We start from the raw sequence: 15,078 nt of genomic DNA, 5'->3' as shown, positions 1-15,078 counted from the left end.
GAGATGGGTTTTTGAAAGGAAATGAAGAGAAGGCTAAGATGACCAGGTGATGTTTTTTAAGTAAGAGAGTGACGGAAGATTGTCAGGCGAGCTGATATGGGTTTGATTGAATAACAGAAGAAAGAAAAAGAGGTTTTGTAGATTTTTCTCAATTGGGTTTTTCAGAAAAAATAAATCTGAAGTGATTTATAGTTCAGATTTATAGATTTTTAATTTGTGGGTGTTTTTCATGTGATCTCAATAGAGAAGAAGCAAGAAACAGAAAGAGAGAATTGGGTTTTCTTCTTCTGGTGTTTTGTGAAGAGAAGTTGTTTAATTTTAAAATAGAAGAGCTGGCAAACCCGTGGTGGAGCGGGAATGTGGCGATGGGAGGAGTCGATCTCTCGGTTCCGTCCCTTCGCATACGGGACCCTGACGACGATCATTTGGGAGGGTTGGGTCGCTTCGGATCGAGAAGGGAGCAAGAGCTGATGGAAAGCAAGAACACCATTGCTAACAGCAGCAGCAGCAACAACAACAACAACGGTTCGAATGCTGGGAACCAAATCCAGGAAGACGAGGACAGCCGCGGCGATGCTGAGGCGGAGGACCAGACAGCAGGTCAGGAGACGGTGGAGGGAAGCAGCGGCGGGAGCGGTGGCCGCCGGCCCCGTGGCCGCCCGCCCGGGTCGAAGAACAAGCCCAAGCCGCCGATCATCATCACCCGAGAAAGCCCCAATGCCCTCCGCAGCCATGTGCTGGAAATCAGCAGTGGAAGTGACATAGCTGACAGTGTCGCTGCCTTCTCCCGTCGCCGTCAGCGTGGGGTCTGTGTTCTCAGTGGTAGCGGCATCGTCACCAACGTCACGCTCCGCCAGCCTGCTGGGCCCGGCGCCGTCCTCACCCTCCATGGCCGGTTTGAGATATTATCTCTATCTGGTGCATTCCTTCCCACACCTTCGCCACCCGGTGCGACTGGGCTGACTGTCTATTTAGCTGGTGGGCAGGGGCAAGTGGTGGGTGGGAGTGTGGTGGGCCCGCTTATCGCGTCTGGCCCCGTGATGGTGATCGCTGCGACATTCACTAATGCAACCTACGAGCGGCTGCCGATCGATGAGGAGGAGGAGGAGGCTGCAGCTGCGGCTGCGGCCGCAGCGCCGGAGGGAATGCAATTACAGCAATCTCCAGGGGTAAATTCGGGATCTAGTAACCTATCTGGATCACAGTCTCATGGTTTGCCTGATCCATCATCACTGCCCATATACAATCTACCACCCAATCTGCTACCAAACGGGCAGCTGCACCATGATGTGTATGGGTGGGGTCCACCAACTAGGCCACCGCCATCTTACTAAGATGAATAAGAAAATCACATGCATTTCTTCCTTTTTCTACTCTTATCTTTGATTTAGGTCTTTTTTAAATGGTCTGTACACAGTGCAAGAATCAAGGTAGACTACTGTTCTTGTGAATTTGATGTTTTGTTTTTTTAATTTTTTTTAAAAATTTTAATCTTCTCATAATTTCCATCTTTTATTTTGTTTTCTAATGTTATGTTCTTTGATGGATTTCTCTTTGATTTTCTCTCCATGGAAGAATTCATTTTTAAGTCTTTGTAGAAAAGAAGAAGCTCAGGCAATGAAGTTGGTGACTCAAATCATTGAATTCTTGCAGAGAAACGTCTTCATAGCTGGTAAGAGTCTTGACTCTTCTTTGTTTGTGGGAGAGACTAATGTATGCATTTGCCAGTGTGCTAAATTGTTGCAAACACATCCACAGTGCATGCGGAACACATGCAAACAAATCCATACCATCCAAGATGCCAGCCAGATCATTGATAAATCATACCCAAATAATCACACTTATTAGACGATTGTAACCGTCCAATTTGAATGCCAGAGATTTGTCTTCTCAACAGTACATTGATCAGCACCAGTTGGATGGTTAGGATCACTGGATCAACGTGATTTTTGGGCTGCGCCATCCACGACCAGGTCCACGATTTAGATGGCCCTGATTGGCTGTGTCCATTCATAATTCTACCAAGCTTCTTCTTTTCTTTTTTTTTACTTCTAGGATTAATTCTACCAAGCTTTAGTGGATAGAGATGTAGAGATGGGTATTTTGATGAATGGATTTTGTGGGTTGACATTCTGAAACATTTAAATGCAATACATGCACACATTAATAGGCGTGTATGTACCAAGTCATTTGTCAGCTGAGCCAGATCTCGACCGGTAAAATCTAAAAACACCTATCCATTCCATTTTTGGGTATACAATAGCAAAGGTTCGTAGTATTGCATGATGAAAAAGTGGAAACTATGGGTGTATCCATCAATAGGATGTGTGTGAATAACTTTTCACTTTATGTGGAGTCGTTAGATCTTGGGATGCTTTCTTTGAGTGGGTAGGAAATGGGAAATTAATGATAAGGTTCGTTCATCTGAATCTTTCCTCAAAAGGGTCGTTTCACTGCAAGTTGGAATGGGCTTGTTGGGGGTTTTGGGTGCATGCTTTGACATCAAGAGATTGCCCCCATTATGACTTTTGGGGTGGTTATACGAACCTCATGAAGCTTCACGGTCCTCAATCCTTGAGTTTGTTCATGTGGGTCCCATCTATTGGAGATCTGAACTGTTGATATGGTGAACCCTAATGTTGCTGGGAGGCGCTTCAAAATTCCATTGAGCTGAACGATCTTGGTGCTTCCATCGGCCGCATGCAAATAGACGGTTGAGAAGACAGTAGGGGGATGATCAACGGTAAGCAGTAAAAAGGCCAATGATTGGAGGGCATGGTGTTCTAATTAATCTAGGGGGTCTTGGGGAATCCCCATCCATCGATGCTCTGGATCATAGAGCCCATGGGCCCCACTTGTAGAAACTCACGGTTGGAGTTATTGAGCATATCCTATTGTCAAGGCTAATATCATTCGATGGGTCTTTGTGGATGGTAAAAAAAGCAATAGATAATAGAGAGCTATTAGATTATCCATGAGTGCAAGTGGGCATTCCAGGGTTTTTTAAAGATCCCTTTTGTCTCCTTAACATAATATAGGTTAGGAAAATAGTGCATTTTAATGATCACGTTTTGTCGTTGCATAAGTTTATTTGCATGAATTTAATTTAATGTTTATGGGAAAAGTATGTGAGAAAAGACAAAACGACATGTTTAAAAATGTTTAATTTAAGCATTTTTCGATCATGTTTAAAAATCTTGAAAGTAAAATATCCGTTAGCTTTATATTATATATATTTCGTGGTGTGTATGCTATGAAACAGGAAATATATTTTATTAAAAACAAATGTAGAATAGAACTTTTAGTTTAAGTCGGAAGTTTCCATGTGGAGTTTTACTATAAATTGGAAAACATTTTCTCTATTGCAAACTCTCTCTTGCTAGCTCGATCTTCCATATGTGCTATTTATTATTTTATACCAGGTAGTTTAACATTGGTAAGAAGATTTATCAACAGCCGCGGGCTTCTGCTTGAATTGAGATTTTGTAAGTGGCTTTGTGGAGAGGTCACCGTGCCAGTATTGAGCGTAATCTTTCCATATGTTCTTATAGGGGAGATTATGTGGACATCAAAATGATTGGTTGAAGTGATAACTGTTGGGTTGGGAATCACGAATAGAACCAAGGTGGAATTGTTCTCTACTTGGGCTTGTGGAGTAAGAACAGCTGCAAGGCTCTACACATGATCCACGCCGTCTGGATCATCAATTCTCCACAGTAACATTCAACTGAGCTTGCTTTGGAAGGATTTTCTTCAGAAAGGAAATTAGAGCAATGAAGTAAAATGATGACTCGATAGTAAAATTTTGGCACAAATCAAGGGAATTTATGTGACTAGATGGATGGTGAGATGATAAAATTGACAATGCCTTTGCCATGTTTGAAAAATCTAAGAAGTTTAATGTTGTCATGATTGGAGATGTTTCAGTAGTTATTAAGGAAACATTATATGGTGATCTAAAAAAAATGTACAAGAACAAAAAAGGTGGAAAATGGACGGCATGCATCTACTTTTTCCAAGTGGCTGGAATGTCACTTGTTATGATCACCAAGGTCCAAGTGGCTGTTCAATATTAGCAATAGATAAGGCATTTTGATGAGCTTTGAGCTTCTTCAGGGTTAAGAGCAAACTCGAACACTACGTACCAAGTTTGTGAATAATATTGTAGGCGAAAATCTAAGTATAACAAGAATGTGAGAGATACAATTGAAGTTGTACTTTCCCTATAAGCTCCAACTTTAGTTGAAGATTATTAGTTTTTAGATATACTATTACACAACATTTAAGTATAACAAGAATGTCACAGATCTAATTGAAGCTGCAGTTTCCATAGAAGCTCCAAATTCTGTTGAAGATTATTAGTTTTTGGATATACTATCACGTATGACATTTGAGAGAGAACCTTTTTCACAAACAAGAAGCTTTGTTTATCATTCATAGGAATCACCTGGTGCAATGCTTTCATTACAGGTTAAAGGAATGGGTTACCCTACAAGATCCTGATGGGAACATTAATATTAGCATACCAATATTTCTCATGTCCAAAGCTTCAAAAATCTTGTGAAGATGGTTTGACTGTAGTCAGTGTTCTAATGTTGCTTTTGTGGAGTCTATAGAATCATTGTGTAAGCTAGTTGAAGGAGCATTGCACAAATCCATTTGGTCATTTGTTTTCTTTGATAGTGAATCTTCTTTAGACTAAGTCGAATTGCACTTATCCATGGAAGAAGAGTTTAATGCATTGAAACCTTCAGAGTAGAAACCTTAAGCAAGAAAATGACAAGAAAGTGGAATGCATGTTGTCAAATATAGGACTAATGCACGGAACATGTGATTATGCAACAGCTAAGCTCACTTCATGTCCTTGATTGATGAATTGGATTTTTACCGCAAAATTCCTCACAATTTAGGATTTTACCAAATAATGCCTCTACGAATCGAAATGTTAAGGAATTGCTTTTTGAGTGGTGAAATAACCAAAATGCCCGCTGTACACTTTTTTTTAAAAAAATAAAAATAAAAACAAAAATTTAGAAAGTGGTAAAGCAGAGAATTGTGGGGCTCGCGTAACATGTTTATGATATCCAACTTGTCCAATAGATGTAATCCACCATGATGTTCAGAACAATAAAAAATTGGTCAATCCAAACATTTTTCAGTAGATCTCCATGAATGCATCCCCATAATAGTGTTCGATAAAGACAATACTTGAATCTTGAAAGATTGGTGAAATTTAAACCCATTAGCCTATGTAATTGCATATACAAGATATTTTCGAAGCTACTATCTCTTTGTCTTGCCAAGATTCATCCTAAGATCATTTTAGAAGAACATGGGGGCATTTATGTGTGGCCGAAGCATTGCAGAGAGTATGACGCCAACGAATGAAATGGTGAACAAGATTAACCGCAAGGTGAGAGGTGGAAATATGATTTTCAAGATAGATATGGAAAATGCATATAATAGGATGGAATGGAAATTTCTTCACACATTCTTGAAAGATTTGGCTTCTTGGTTCAATAAGTTGAAATGGTGGAAAAAAAGCTAGAGAATAGTTGGTTTTCCATCATGGTGAATGGTAGGATCTTAAGGTTTTCAAGCAAACTAGAGGGCTTTGCCAAGGAGACCCACTTTCACTGAGATTCAAGGTCTCTCGTATTTGTTGTGATATGGCTGTAAAGGCTGATATGTATAGGTAACAACCACGATCGTTATGCAATACGGGGGTGAAACGAGATAGAAGGTTTTTTTGGAACCATATCGGTCGTTACGGTGCCTAACAACCGTTACTCCTATAATGGTTGAAAAATAATCACTTTTTTCTATTTAAATCAATTTCTCCTCATTTATTCACTTTTCTCATTCTAATAACTCTCCTATATCATTTTATAACAGATTTTGACCATTCTTACTATAGTTTTTAGGATTAAAACCGTAGATTGAAGCGATTGAGCGAATATAAGCTTTGAGAGACCATTTAAAAAAAAAAATTTGAAAAACGTGGTATTTATGCCTTTTTTTCTTTCTAGTTTCAATGCTTGATTATAATGTGTAAACATTAAATTCACTAGACAACTCGATGCAACACTCTCACTAAAGAGTGGACCGTTATGTTACCATAAATATGTTTTAAAAAAAATGAATACATATTTAAAATATTTATATTATTCTGAATTTTTTAGATATATTTCGCGAACGTAATACAGTGGCGGACGGGTTAGCCAGGTCGGCTAGCGAAGGTTGCCCCGATAGAACATATTCGCACCCATCCGACCTTCCAACGATTATCAGAGGGATCTTAGTTCTGGAAAAATTAGGTCTAGGATCCTTGCGTAGACACTAACCTAGCTGTAAATGGGCTGTATTTACCTAACAGCAGGCTGCCTGCTTTCCCTCTTTATGTCTTGTCTTTATAGGTTTACATGATAGGAGTGGTCCATTTTCTTTTTATTCGGACCCTCCCGAAAGCCTGTACATGTTTCAGATGAATGAATTCTAGTGGCTCCGTCCCACTTTCCAAAAAAAAGAAAAAAAAATTTCAACCGTTAAGCTCTCGTATTGACTGTTACGGCTGATACCCGTATTAGTAATGGTGGTGACCATAACAACCACCGCTACCGATACAGAATACCTTGCTGAGATTATTCATTATAGCAATAAAACTTCTAAGTTGGGGTGTAGATTAACTTGTAAGGAAAGGAGAATGCCAATCCTACTATCTTCCACTTCTATGTTTGAATATTACCCAATGACATGATCTTGTTTTATGAATGGCAGGAAATCTTTTGTCAACAATATTTTTTTTTATAAATTACAGGAATATGAGAATGCTTTAGGGCAAAGAATTAACAAGGCAAACAGTTTCTTCATTACATCTACAAAAGCATCAAATGACTCGAGTGCAAGTGATAAAACAATTATCAGGATTCAAGCAAGGAAGCTCTCGATGACCTACCTTGGGGCTCCAATATCGAAAGGCCAACTGAGGGCTATTCACTTTCAATAGCTTATTTAAAGGATGACAAGTGAAATAGCAGGATGGAAAGCTAAACTCCTCTCACCAACCAGAAGATTGACGCTCATCAAACATGCACTAGCAAGCTATCCATTGCACGCAATGGCAACCCTTGATCTCCTAGCTACCACTTGTAGGAAAATGGCGTTGGCATTTGCAAATTTCTTCTGGGTAGATAATGAAAATGGAAGTAAAAGGCATTGGATGTGGTCCTCTAAGATTTGTTTGTCCATGTCAGAGGGTGGTCTGGGAGTTAAATGTTTGAAGAAAGTTATGATGAGCTTAATTGGAATGAAGATGTGTTTCTTGTTGTTACAAGGCAAGTCCAAATGGGATACATACATGGGTGCTAGATATCTCACCAAATTCATCAGGAATCCCATAAATTGCAGGCTATATGGCCTGAAGCTATGGTATAACATTACCCGAAACATGTCCTTTGTAATTTAACAATTGACCTAGAAGATAGGTAGGGGGGGTGTGAATTTATGGAGCCAAAATCAAGCAGGCACTGGTTTGATCTTGACAATAAAAGGTGTTAGGGTTCTGAAAGAATCGAAGTTAGTGACTATGGCCAATTTTTGGTTGAGGTGAGGATGTTGGATTTTTGAGATTATTGAAGGGTGTGTGATAAATGATCTGCTTCAACAACAGAGGAAATGTGAAATTAGAATAAGTAATAGGGAAGACCATCTGATATGGTAAGCCTCAACATTAGGTGATTTCTCAACTAAGATAGCTTGGAACCAGATTCATCCAGTCACAACAAGAAAGCCTGGACCCGATGGGTTTAAATAAGCATGTTCCCCCAAAAATCTCAATCTTTGCTAAAAAAACTAATGAATGAAGTGGTTCTTGTTAACATTAGTGTGCAAAGGGTGGGAGTCTAGCTTGCTTCGTTTGTTGTGCAGGTGATGTAGAGTTGTCTTAGTGTCATATAAGGCCAAAATTCAAGATGGAGGAAGAGGATGAGAAAGGGTGTTGGCTTGATTTTGAGAAGGGCAAAACATAATTCAATATGGAAGTGGTAAAGAAAAATAGACAGTAGCATTAGAAGAACTAGTGGAAAAAAGGAAAAATGGGATAGGCGTTGATGCAAACTCAAGGCAGAACTTGACAGTCCTAGAGTCTAGAAGGAAGGTAGATTAGAGCATGGGTTTGGGTTCAACAATCAATCGTCCTTATTGAGGTGATGTAAATAATTAGTCTAAGGTCTTGAATTGGTCGGAGCTTGAAAGAGAATGTTAAAGTGAGTGGTGTGCTCCATAGTAGTGTGTGGTCCTTCATATTACCAACAATTTCATTATTATTTTATTATAAATAAAAGAGGGGAGAGGGGAACTTAATATCCAATTCCTTAATTAATATGGTATCAGAGCTAGGGTTTTAAAAACCCTAACTTCCCCTTAAAACCCATGGCCCAAGGTTCCCCTTTTCTCTTTTCTTCTTTCTAGCTATGTTGGCATCAATGCTAGTAGCTTCCTTGTAGCTATGAAAATGATCAAGAAAGGGGGTTTGTCCATCTCCATTTTCATTCATGTCGTAACTCATATTTATGCCACCGCAACCCATCACCACAATCTTCTTCCCTGTCGTCGACTGTCATTCATCAATTACCCATCCCCAAGAAAAACCCATCGTTGCAATCATCCTCCTCATTGCCGACCACCATCCATCACCAATAGCAGCATGATGTTTGTCATTTTTCAGTCGTCGCCACTCTGCCGCACCACCCGTATTGTCACAACACAATACTATTGTGCACACCACTCAATCTAACAAAGAAGAATGCCATGTGGATAGGGAAGGCATGGATGATCATCTGATTGTAGGAGAGGAAGTGTTCAGAGTAGAAGAAGGAGATCTCTTCTTTGCTGAACAAGGGAGAGATGAATCTATTGATTCTTAAGAATCTAGTGATCTAGAGGACTTGAATCATATATTCTGTATGGAAATTTTGCCAAAAAGATTTGAGGTCACTTCTTCAATGGAATTTTCAACATTCATTTGGCTAATAATCAATCGACACAATGAAGAATCCAAGAGTGGGGCAGTCTTGCCCATCATTCTTTAAGATTTAAGATGTCAAGAGGGATAATTGTTGGGATTTGTGCTGCAGAATCACACAGATTTGGATCTAGGATAGTAATCCAATAATGCCAAGCAATCACAAGAGAAACACAAAGATTTAACATGAAAAATTGTTTCAGGAAAAAACCACGGCACAAAGCGACAGATCTTTTAAAAAAAAAAAAAAATTTTAAATTTTTTTTAATATGGCAAACATGGGCACACCCAACTAATCATGAAAAATTCGATATCCAAGAAACATTGTGAAAAGGAATAACAAAGCACTGAAAATGACATTTCACCAGAGAAAAACAACCTACATCACTAACCAAAAGAGCTTTCAACACCAACCTTACTTCTCTGACGAGTTGGGCCCCCTCTTCTTTCCAAATCCAACAACTGCTGTGACGAAACGCCTGTTGTACTACATGCGCTTGTGGCCTCTGCCCCGGGGCTTCTTCTTCTTATCCTGCTTCGCCACCTTCGGCGTCTGCCCCCTCACCTTCCTGGCACGTGCCAGCGACCCGTGTACCTTACCCATGGCGTATTTTAGGATTTACGGATACAGCGACGAACTAGCTGGAGTTTCTCTTCTTCCTCACGACTTAGGATGAGGAAATCAGGGGGGTTAGCAAAGCAACAGATCTTCACTATGAAAATAGAAATTACAAAGAGAGAGGACTTACCTAATTCGAACAACCTCGAATCTCACCCTTACTACACCCTTTGATAACAATAGAACCCTTTTAGAAATTCTTAGAATACCTTTAGTAAGCCTTAGAATACTATATAAAGGCCATAGGGACTCCTATTTATAGTTTAGGAAACTCCACTTATGCACTGACTTTGAAAAAGTCCGGGAACTGCCTTAAATTTATGTAGTTCGCGTGTAATTTGCATAACCTTTGACTAGTTGAGTCAGGGCTTTAACTGGTCGAGCCTATCCCTCGACTGGTCGAGCGTCTCGAAAATCTCAAATACATCGTTGCTGGACTTCGAGTCGAACTGTCTTCGATTGGTTGAAGGGATCTTTGACTAGTCGAGCCAGCCCCTCGACTGGTCAAGCATCTTGGATCAGATTTAAGACATCTGATTTAACAACAATCTCCACCATGTCTTCAATCTTTAACCGTGTAGCTTCTTGACCTCTTTTCTTATATCCGCATCGCATCATAGCTTCAATCAACGCTTCTCGTGCACACTCCGTCCCTCTCTTTATGTCATTGCCAAGCTTAGAGAAGTTGTACAGAACTTGAACTTCTTTGTAGGAACAATCTTGGTAAACACTTCACGCTGGTGTGAATATTCTCCAATGTTATGCCTCTTTCCTCAAGCACCTGTCCGATAAAGTGGTGACGAACATCAATGTGTTTAGTACGAAAATAGTAAACAAAATTTCTAACCAAATTTATAGCACTTTCGCTGTCATAATTAACCGACACGGCTTCTTGTTGAAGCCCCAACTGAATTATCATGCCTCTCAACCAAACATCTTCCTTAAACGCTTTTGTCACTGCTGTATATTCTGCTTCGGTCATGAAAAGAGCCACCACGGACTAAAGCTTTGACATCCAACTAATTACTCCACTTCCTAGTACAAATGAGTGTCCTGAAGTAGACTTTTTGGAATTCACACTGCCCGCGTAATCGGAATCCACATACCCTACCAATTTTGTTCCCGTCTTCTCAAAAGTTAAGATGTAGTCTTTCGTATCTCGAATGTATCGAAGTAGCCATTTCACTGCTTCCCAATGTTGCTTGCTGGGGTTTTACATGTATTTGCTTACAACACCGACTGTCTGTGAAATATCTGGTCTCGTACATACCATGACATATATTAAACTGCTAACCACATTCGAATAAGGCACATGAGATATAATTTGCTTTTCCTTATTTGATTTAGGACATTGTTCTGAGGAAAGCTTGAAGTGAGCCGTGTGGGGAACGCTCGCCAGCTTTGCCTGGTCCATCTCATACTTGATTAGCACCTTTTTAGGGTATTCTTCCTGTGATAACTAAAGTATGCTCCTCTTCCTATCTTTATGAATATTTATGCTAAGAACCCTCTTTGTAGCCCTCAGATCTTTTATCTCAAATGTCCCTGATAATCGAGTCTTCAGTACTTAGATTTCAAACATATAATAACTGGCAATTAACATATCATCAACATACAATACTAGGATGATGAATCTGCCATCACTCAGTGTCTTATAATAGACACAATGATCATATTCACTCCGAGTAAATTTCTGACTCCATATGAAAGAATTAAATTTTTTTAACCAGTGCCTAGGCGATTGTTTCAAGCGGTACAACGACCTCACTAATCTGCAAACATTTTTCTCCACCCCTTTAACTTCATAGCCCTCTGGTTGCTTCATGTAGATCTGCTCTTCCAACTTTCCTTGCAGGAATACAGTCTTAATATTCATCTGTTTCAGTTCGAGATCGTATTGGGCAATAAGCGTCAACACGAATCTGATAGACACTTGCTTAACCACCGGCGTGAATATCTCTGTGAAGTTGATTCATTCTCTCTGAGCATAACCCTTCGCTATCAACCTTACTTTGTATTTATCCTGTTTCCTTTTGAATAACCACTTGCATCTGATTGCTTTTCGTCCCACTAGTATCTCCACCAGCTCTTATGTATGATTTTTGTGCAACAAGTCCATCTCATTATCCATAGTCGCTTTTCACTTTTCTGCATTAGGCTCATCAAGAGCCTCCTGAATAGTAGATGGGTCCCTCTCTTCTGTAATGAGGGCATATGCAATATTAGAGTTGTCCCTGTATCTTGCCGGTAACTTGTGATCACGTGGTGAGTTTCTTCTTACAGGTGGCTGCTCCACTACCTCTGTCTCCGCATTTGTCTCTTCTTGAGTATCATCTGTGTCAACTTGGATATATACGGTCAACCTTTCTAGTTCCTCTTACTCATCCTAATCATTCTTGTGGAATATAGAGCTTTTATTGAACCTGACATCATGGCTAGTGATGACCTTGTCAAATAACTTGTAACGTTTCACACCAATATCATAGCCAATAAAAATATACTTTTTGGTTCTATGGTCTAGCTTATCTCTCTCAATTAACGGTACATGAGAGTAAGCTTCACAACTAAATATGCGTAGATTTGAGTAGTCGATCTTATGACCACTCCATACTTTCTCTAGGATTTTATATTCAGTTGCTGTAGAAGGAGACCGGTTCACCAAATAGTAGGTTGTGTTAACAACATCTGGCTATAAGTCCTTGCCCAACACAAAATTACTTAACATGCATCTAGCCCTTTTCAAGGGAGTCCGATTAATTCACTCAGCCACACTATTTTATTTGCGCGTGTGGTACACTGTGTTGTGCCTAATGATCCCTTAATCCTTGCAATATTCATTAAATTCAGTGGAAGTAAATTCTTTACCATTATTAGTCCTCAAAACCTTTACCTTTTACCCTGATTATTTTTCCACCATTGCCTTCCATTGTTTGAATATAGTGAAAACTTCAGATTTACGTTTCATGAAATAAACCCAAACTTTCCTGGAGTAGTCGTTAATGAATGAAACAAACCATGATGACCCCCAATGGAAACTTCTGATGATGGCCCCCATACGTTAGAGTGCACATAATCAAGGCACTCTCTTACATACATGTTTTTCAGTTTTAAAAGATAATCTAGATTGTTTACCATATATACAATGCTTGTATATATCGAAATCAAAATTTTTAAAAGCTGGAATCAAACAACGATCAGATAGTACCTTCATGCCCCGCTCACGCATGTGGCCCAAACGAGCATGCCACATACATAGAGACGTGAAATCTGTAATAGCTATTGCTGCTCCACTTACTGAAGTGCTCCCAATCAACCTGTAGAGGTTTCCGTACCTTTATGCTCTCATAACCACGAGTGCCCCTTTTGAAACTTTAAGGACACCATTAATACTAGTGGACTTGCACCCTATAGCCTCGAGTGCACTGAGAGAAATTAGAATTTTCTTCATATTAGGAACGTGCCTGACATCATTCAAGCTACGCTCCATCCTATCAAATATCTTGATGTTCACTGTACCAATAGCCACAACATTACAGGCATTGTCATTGCCCATAAAAACCTGTCCACCATCGCATTTCTTGTAACTGATAAACCAACTCTGATGAGGAGTCATGTGATAAGATGTTTCTACGTTAAGTATCCACTCGTCTTTATGATTGTTGTGTAAGTGACCAATTATGGAAACAGACAGAATATCACCACCACTTATTTCTTTATCAGATGTGACAACATTGTCCTCCTTGGAAGAAGCCATTAAATTTTCTTTCTTCGTTTTAGGATTTTTACAATCCTTCTTTATGTGTCCAGACATCTCACAGTTCCAATACATTAATTTTCCTTTGCCCTTGCCATTGGATTTGGATTTAGGCCTTGAAGATCCTTTACCTCGCTCAGAATCTCTGCCCTTCATAATTAGTGCATCAGATGATGTTCCCATGTTGCTATTTAGCTTTCTCATGGCCTTCCCTTGAAGGGCTGAGATAACAGTGTCGATACTCAGGGTTTTATTTGCAGTGCACATTGTGTCATTGAATGACTCATACAATGCAGGAAGAGAATTCAACAATATACATGCCTGTTCCTCATCTTTGACCGCTTCCTCCATATCCAGCAATTTACACATCAATTTATTAAAGTTACTAATATGTGCCTTCAGATATTCACCCTTTGCCATCTTGAAGGTACAGTACTGTAGCTTCAAGTATAGGCGATTTTCAGAGAACTTCTTTGCATAGATGTTCTCTAACTTCGCCCATAAACTTGCTGTGGTTTTCTCTCTCAAAACATTATACAGAACTTCATCCGCGAGACATAAATGGATGGAGGCTTAAGCATTACTATCAAGGGTTTCCCATTCCCCATTAGTCATAGTCGACCTCCGCCCCTCAAGGGCCTTAACCTCAACTTGTTTGGTTAATAGACTAATTATCTTAATCTTCCATAACTTAAAATTATTTTTGCCCGAGTACTTCTCAATGTCAAACTTGAAATCTTCCATTATTGCTAATCCTGTAGATTCAAATCAGTGCCCCAACGATTGTTCTGATACCACTTGTTGAGATTTGTGTTGCGGAATCACACAAATTTGGATCTAGGATAGCAATCCAATAACGGCAAGCAATCACAAGAGAAACACGAAGATTTAACATGTAAAACCCTTTCGGGAAAAAATCACGGCACAACAACAAATTTTTACTTTGAAAATAGAAATTACAAAGGGATAGGACTTACCCGATTCGAACAACCTCGAATCTCGCCCTTGCTACACCCTTTGGTAACCCTAAAACCCTTGGAATACATTTAGGAAGCCTTAGAATACTATAGAAAGTCCTTAGGGACCCCCTATTTATAGTTTAGGAAACTCCACTTACGCACCAACTTTAGAAAAGGCCGGAAACTGCCTCAAATTTACGCATTCTGCGTAACCTTTGACTAGTTGAGCTAGGGCTTCGACTGGTTGAAGGACCCATTCGAGTGGTCGAGCCTGTCCCTCGACTGGTCTAGCGTCCCAGAAGTCCCAAATACATCGTTGTTGGACTTCGAGTCAAACTGTCTTCAACTAGTTGAAGGGATCTTCAATTAGTCGAGCCAGCCCCTCGACTAGTCGAGCATCCCGGACCAGATTTAAGATATCTGATTTGACAATAGTGCCATGCCTAATATTGTCGGAGTCGTGGTTAAGCAGGAGCACCTAGAAATATGAGAAAAACACATTAGATTTTAGGGGGTGATTAGGAGGATTAATGGTTCGATCAAAGAAATTCTAGGCGAATGTTAGGAGACTTGAAAAACTCCTTCCTGGAGATAGTTGGATTGAAAGTAGTAAGGACGGCTTAGTTGGTGGAGAGAAAGGGAAATGCACAAGTCACAAAATGGAGGAGGCTTAAAGAGGACTAGGTAAAACTATCATAGATAGTTCGTTAAGAGCAAATTCGAG

General features: G+C 39.7%; 1 protein-coding gene and 1 pseudogene across 1 annotated transcript; one reads left to right on the top strand and one right to left on the bottom strand.

Moving 5' to 3' along the window:
- Positions 1–200: 200 nt before the first annotated feature.
- Positions 201–1,365, top strand: LOC131244288 (AT-hook motif nuclear-localized protein 15-like; the record flags this gene model as incomplete). The annotated part of the gene is made up of 1 exon (XM_058243922.1): positions 201–1,365. A coding segment is annotated over one exon (1,134 nt), but the record flags the coding sequence as incomplete, so codon positions are not given.
- Positions 1,366–9,273: 7,908 nt separating this feature from the next.
- On the bottom strand, positions 9,274–9,689 carry LOC131243811 (small ribosomal subunit protein eS30z/eS30y/eS30x-like; annotated as a pseudogene).
- Between the last annotated feature and the right edge of the window lie 5,389 nt (positions 9,690–15,078).

The sequence above is a fragment of the Magnolia sinica genome, chromosome 4 (genome assembly GCF_029962835.1).
Source record: "Magnolia sinica isolate HGM2019 chromosome 4, MsV1, whole genome shotgun sequence".
NCBI classification, from domain to species: Eukaryota; Viridiplantae; Streptophyta; class Magnoliopsida; order Magnoliales; family Magnoliaceae; genus Magnolia; species Magnolia sinica.
The sequence above is the reverse complement of the archived record's forward strand: the minus strand, read 5'-3'. Positions and strand labels throughout refer to the sequence as shown.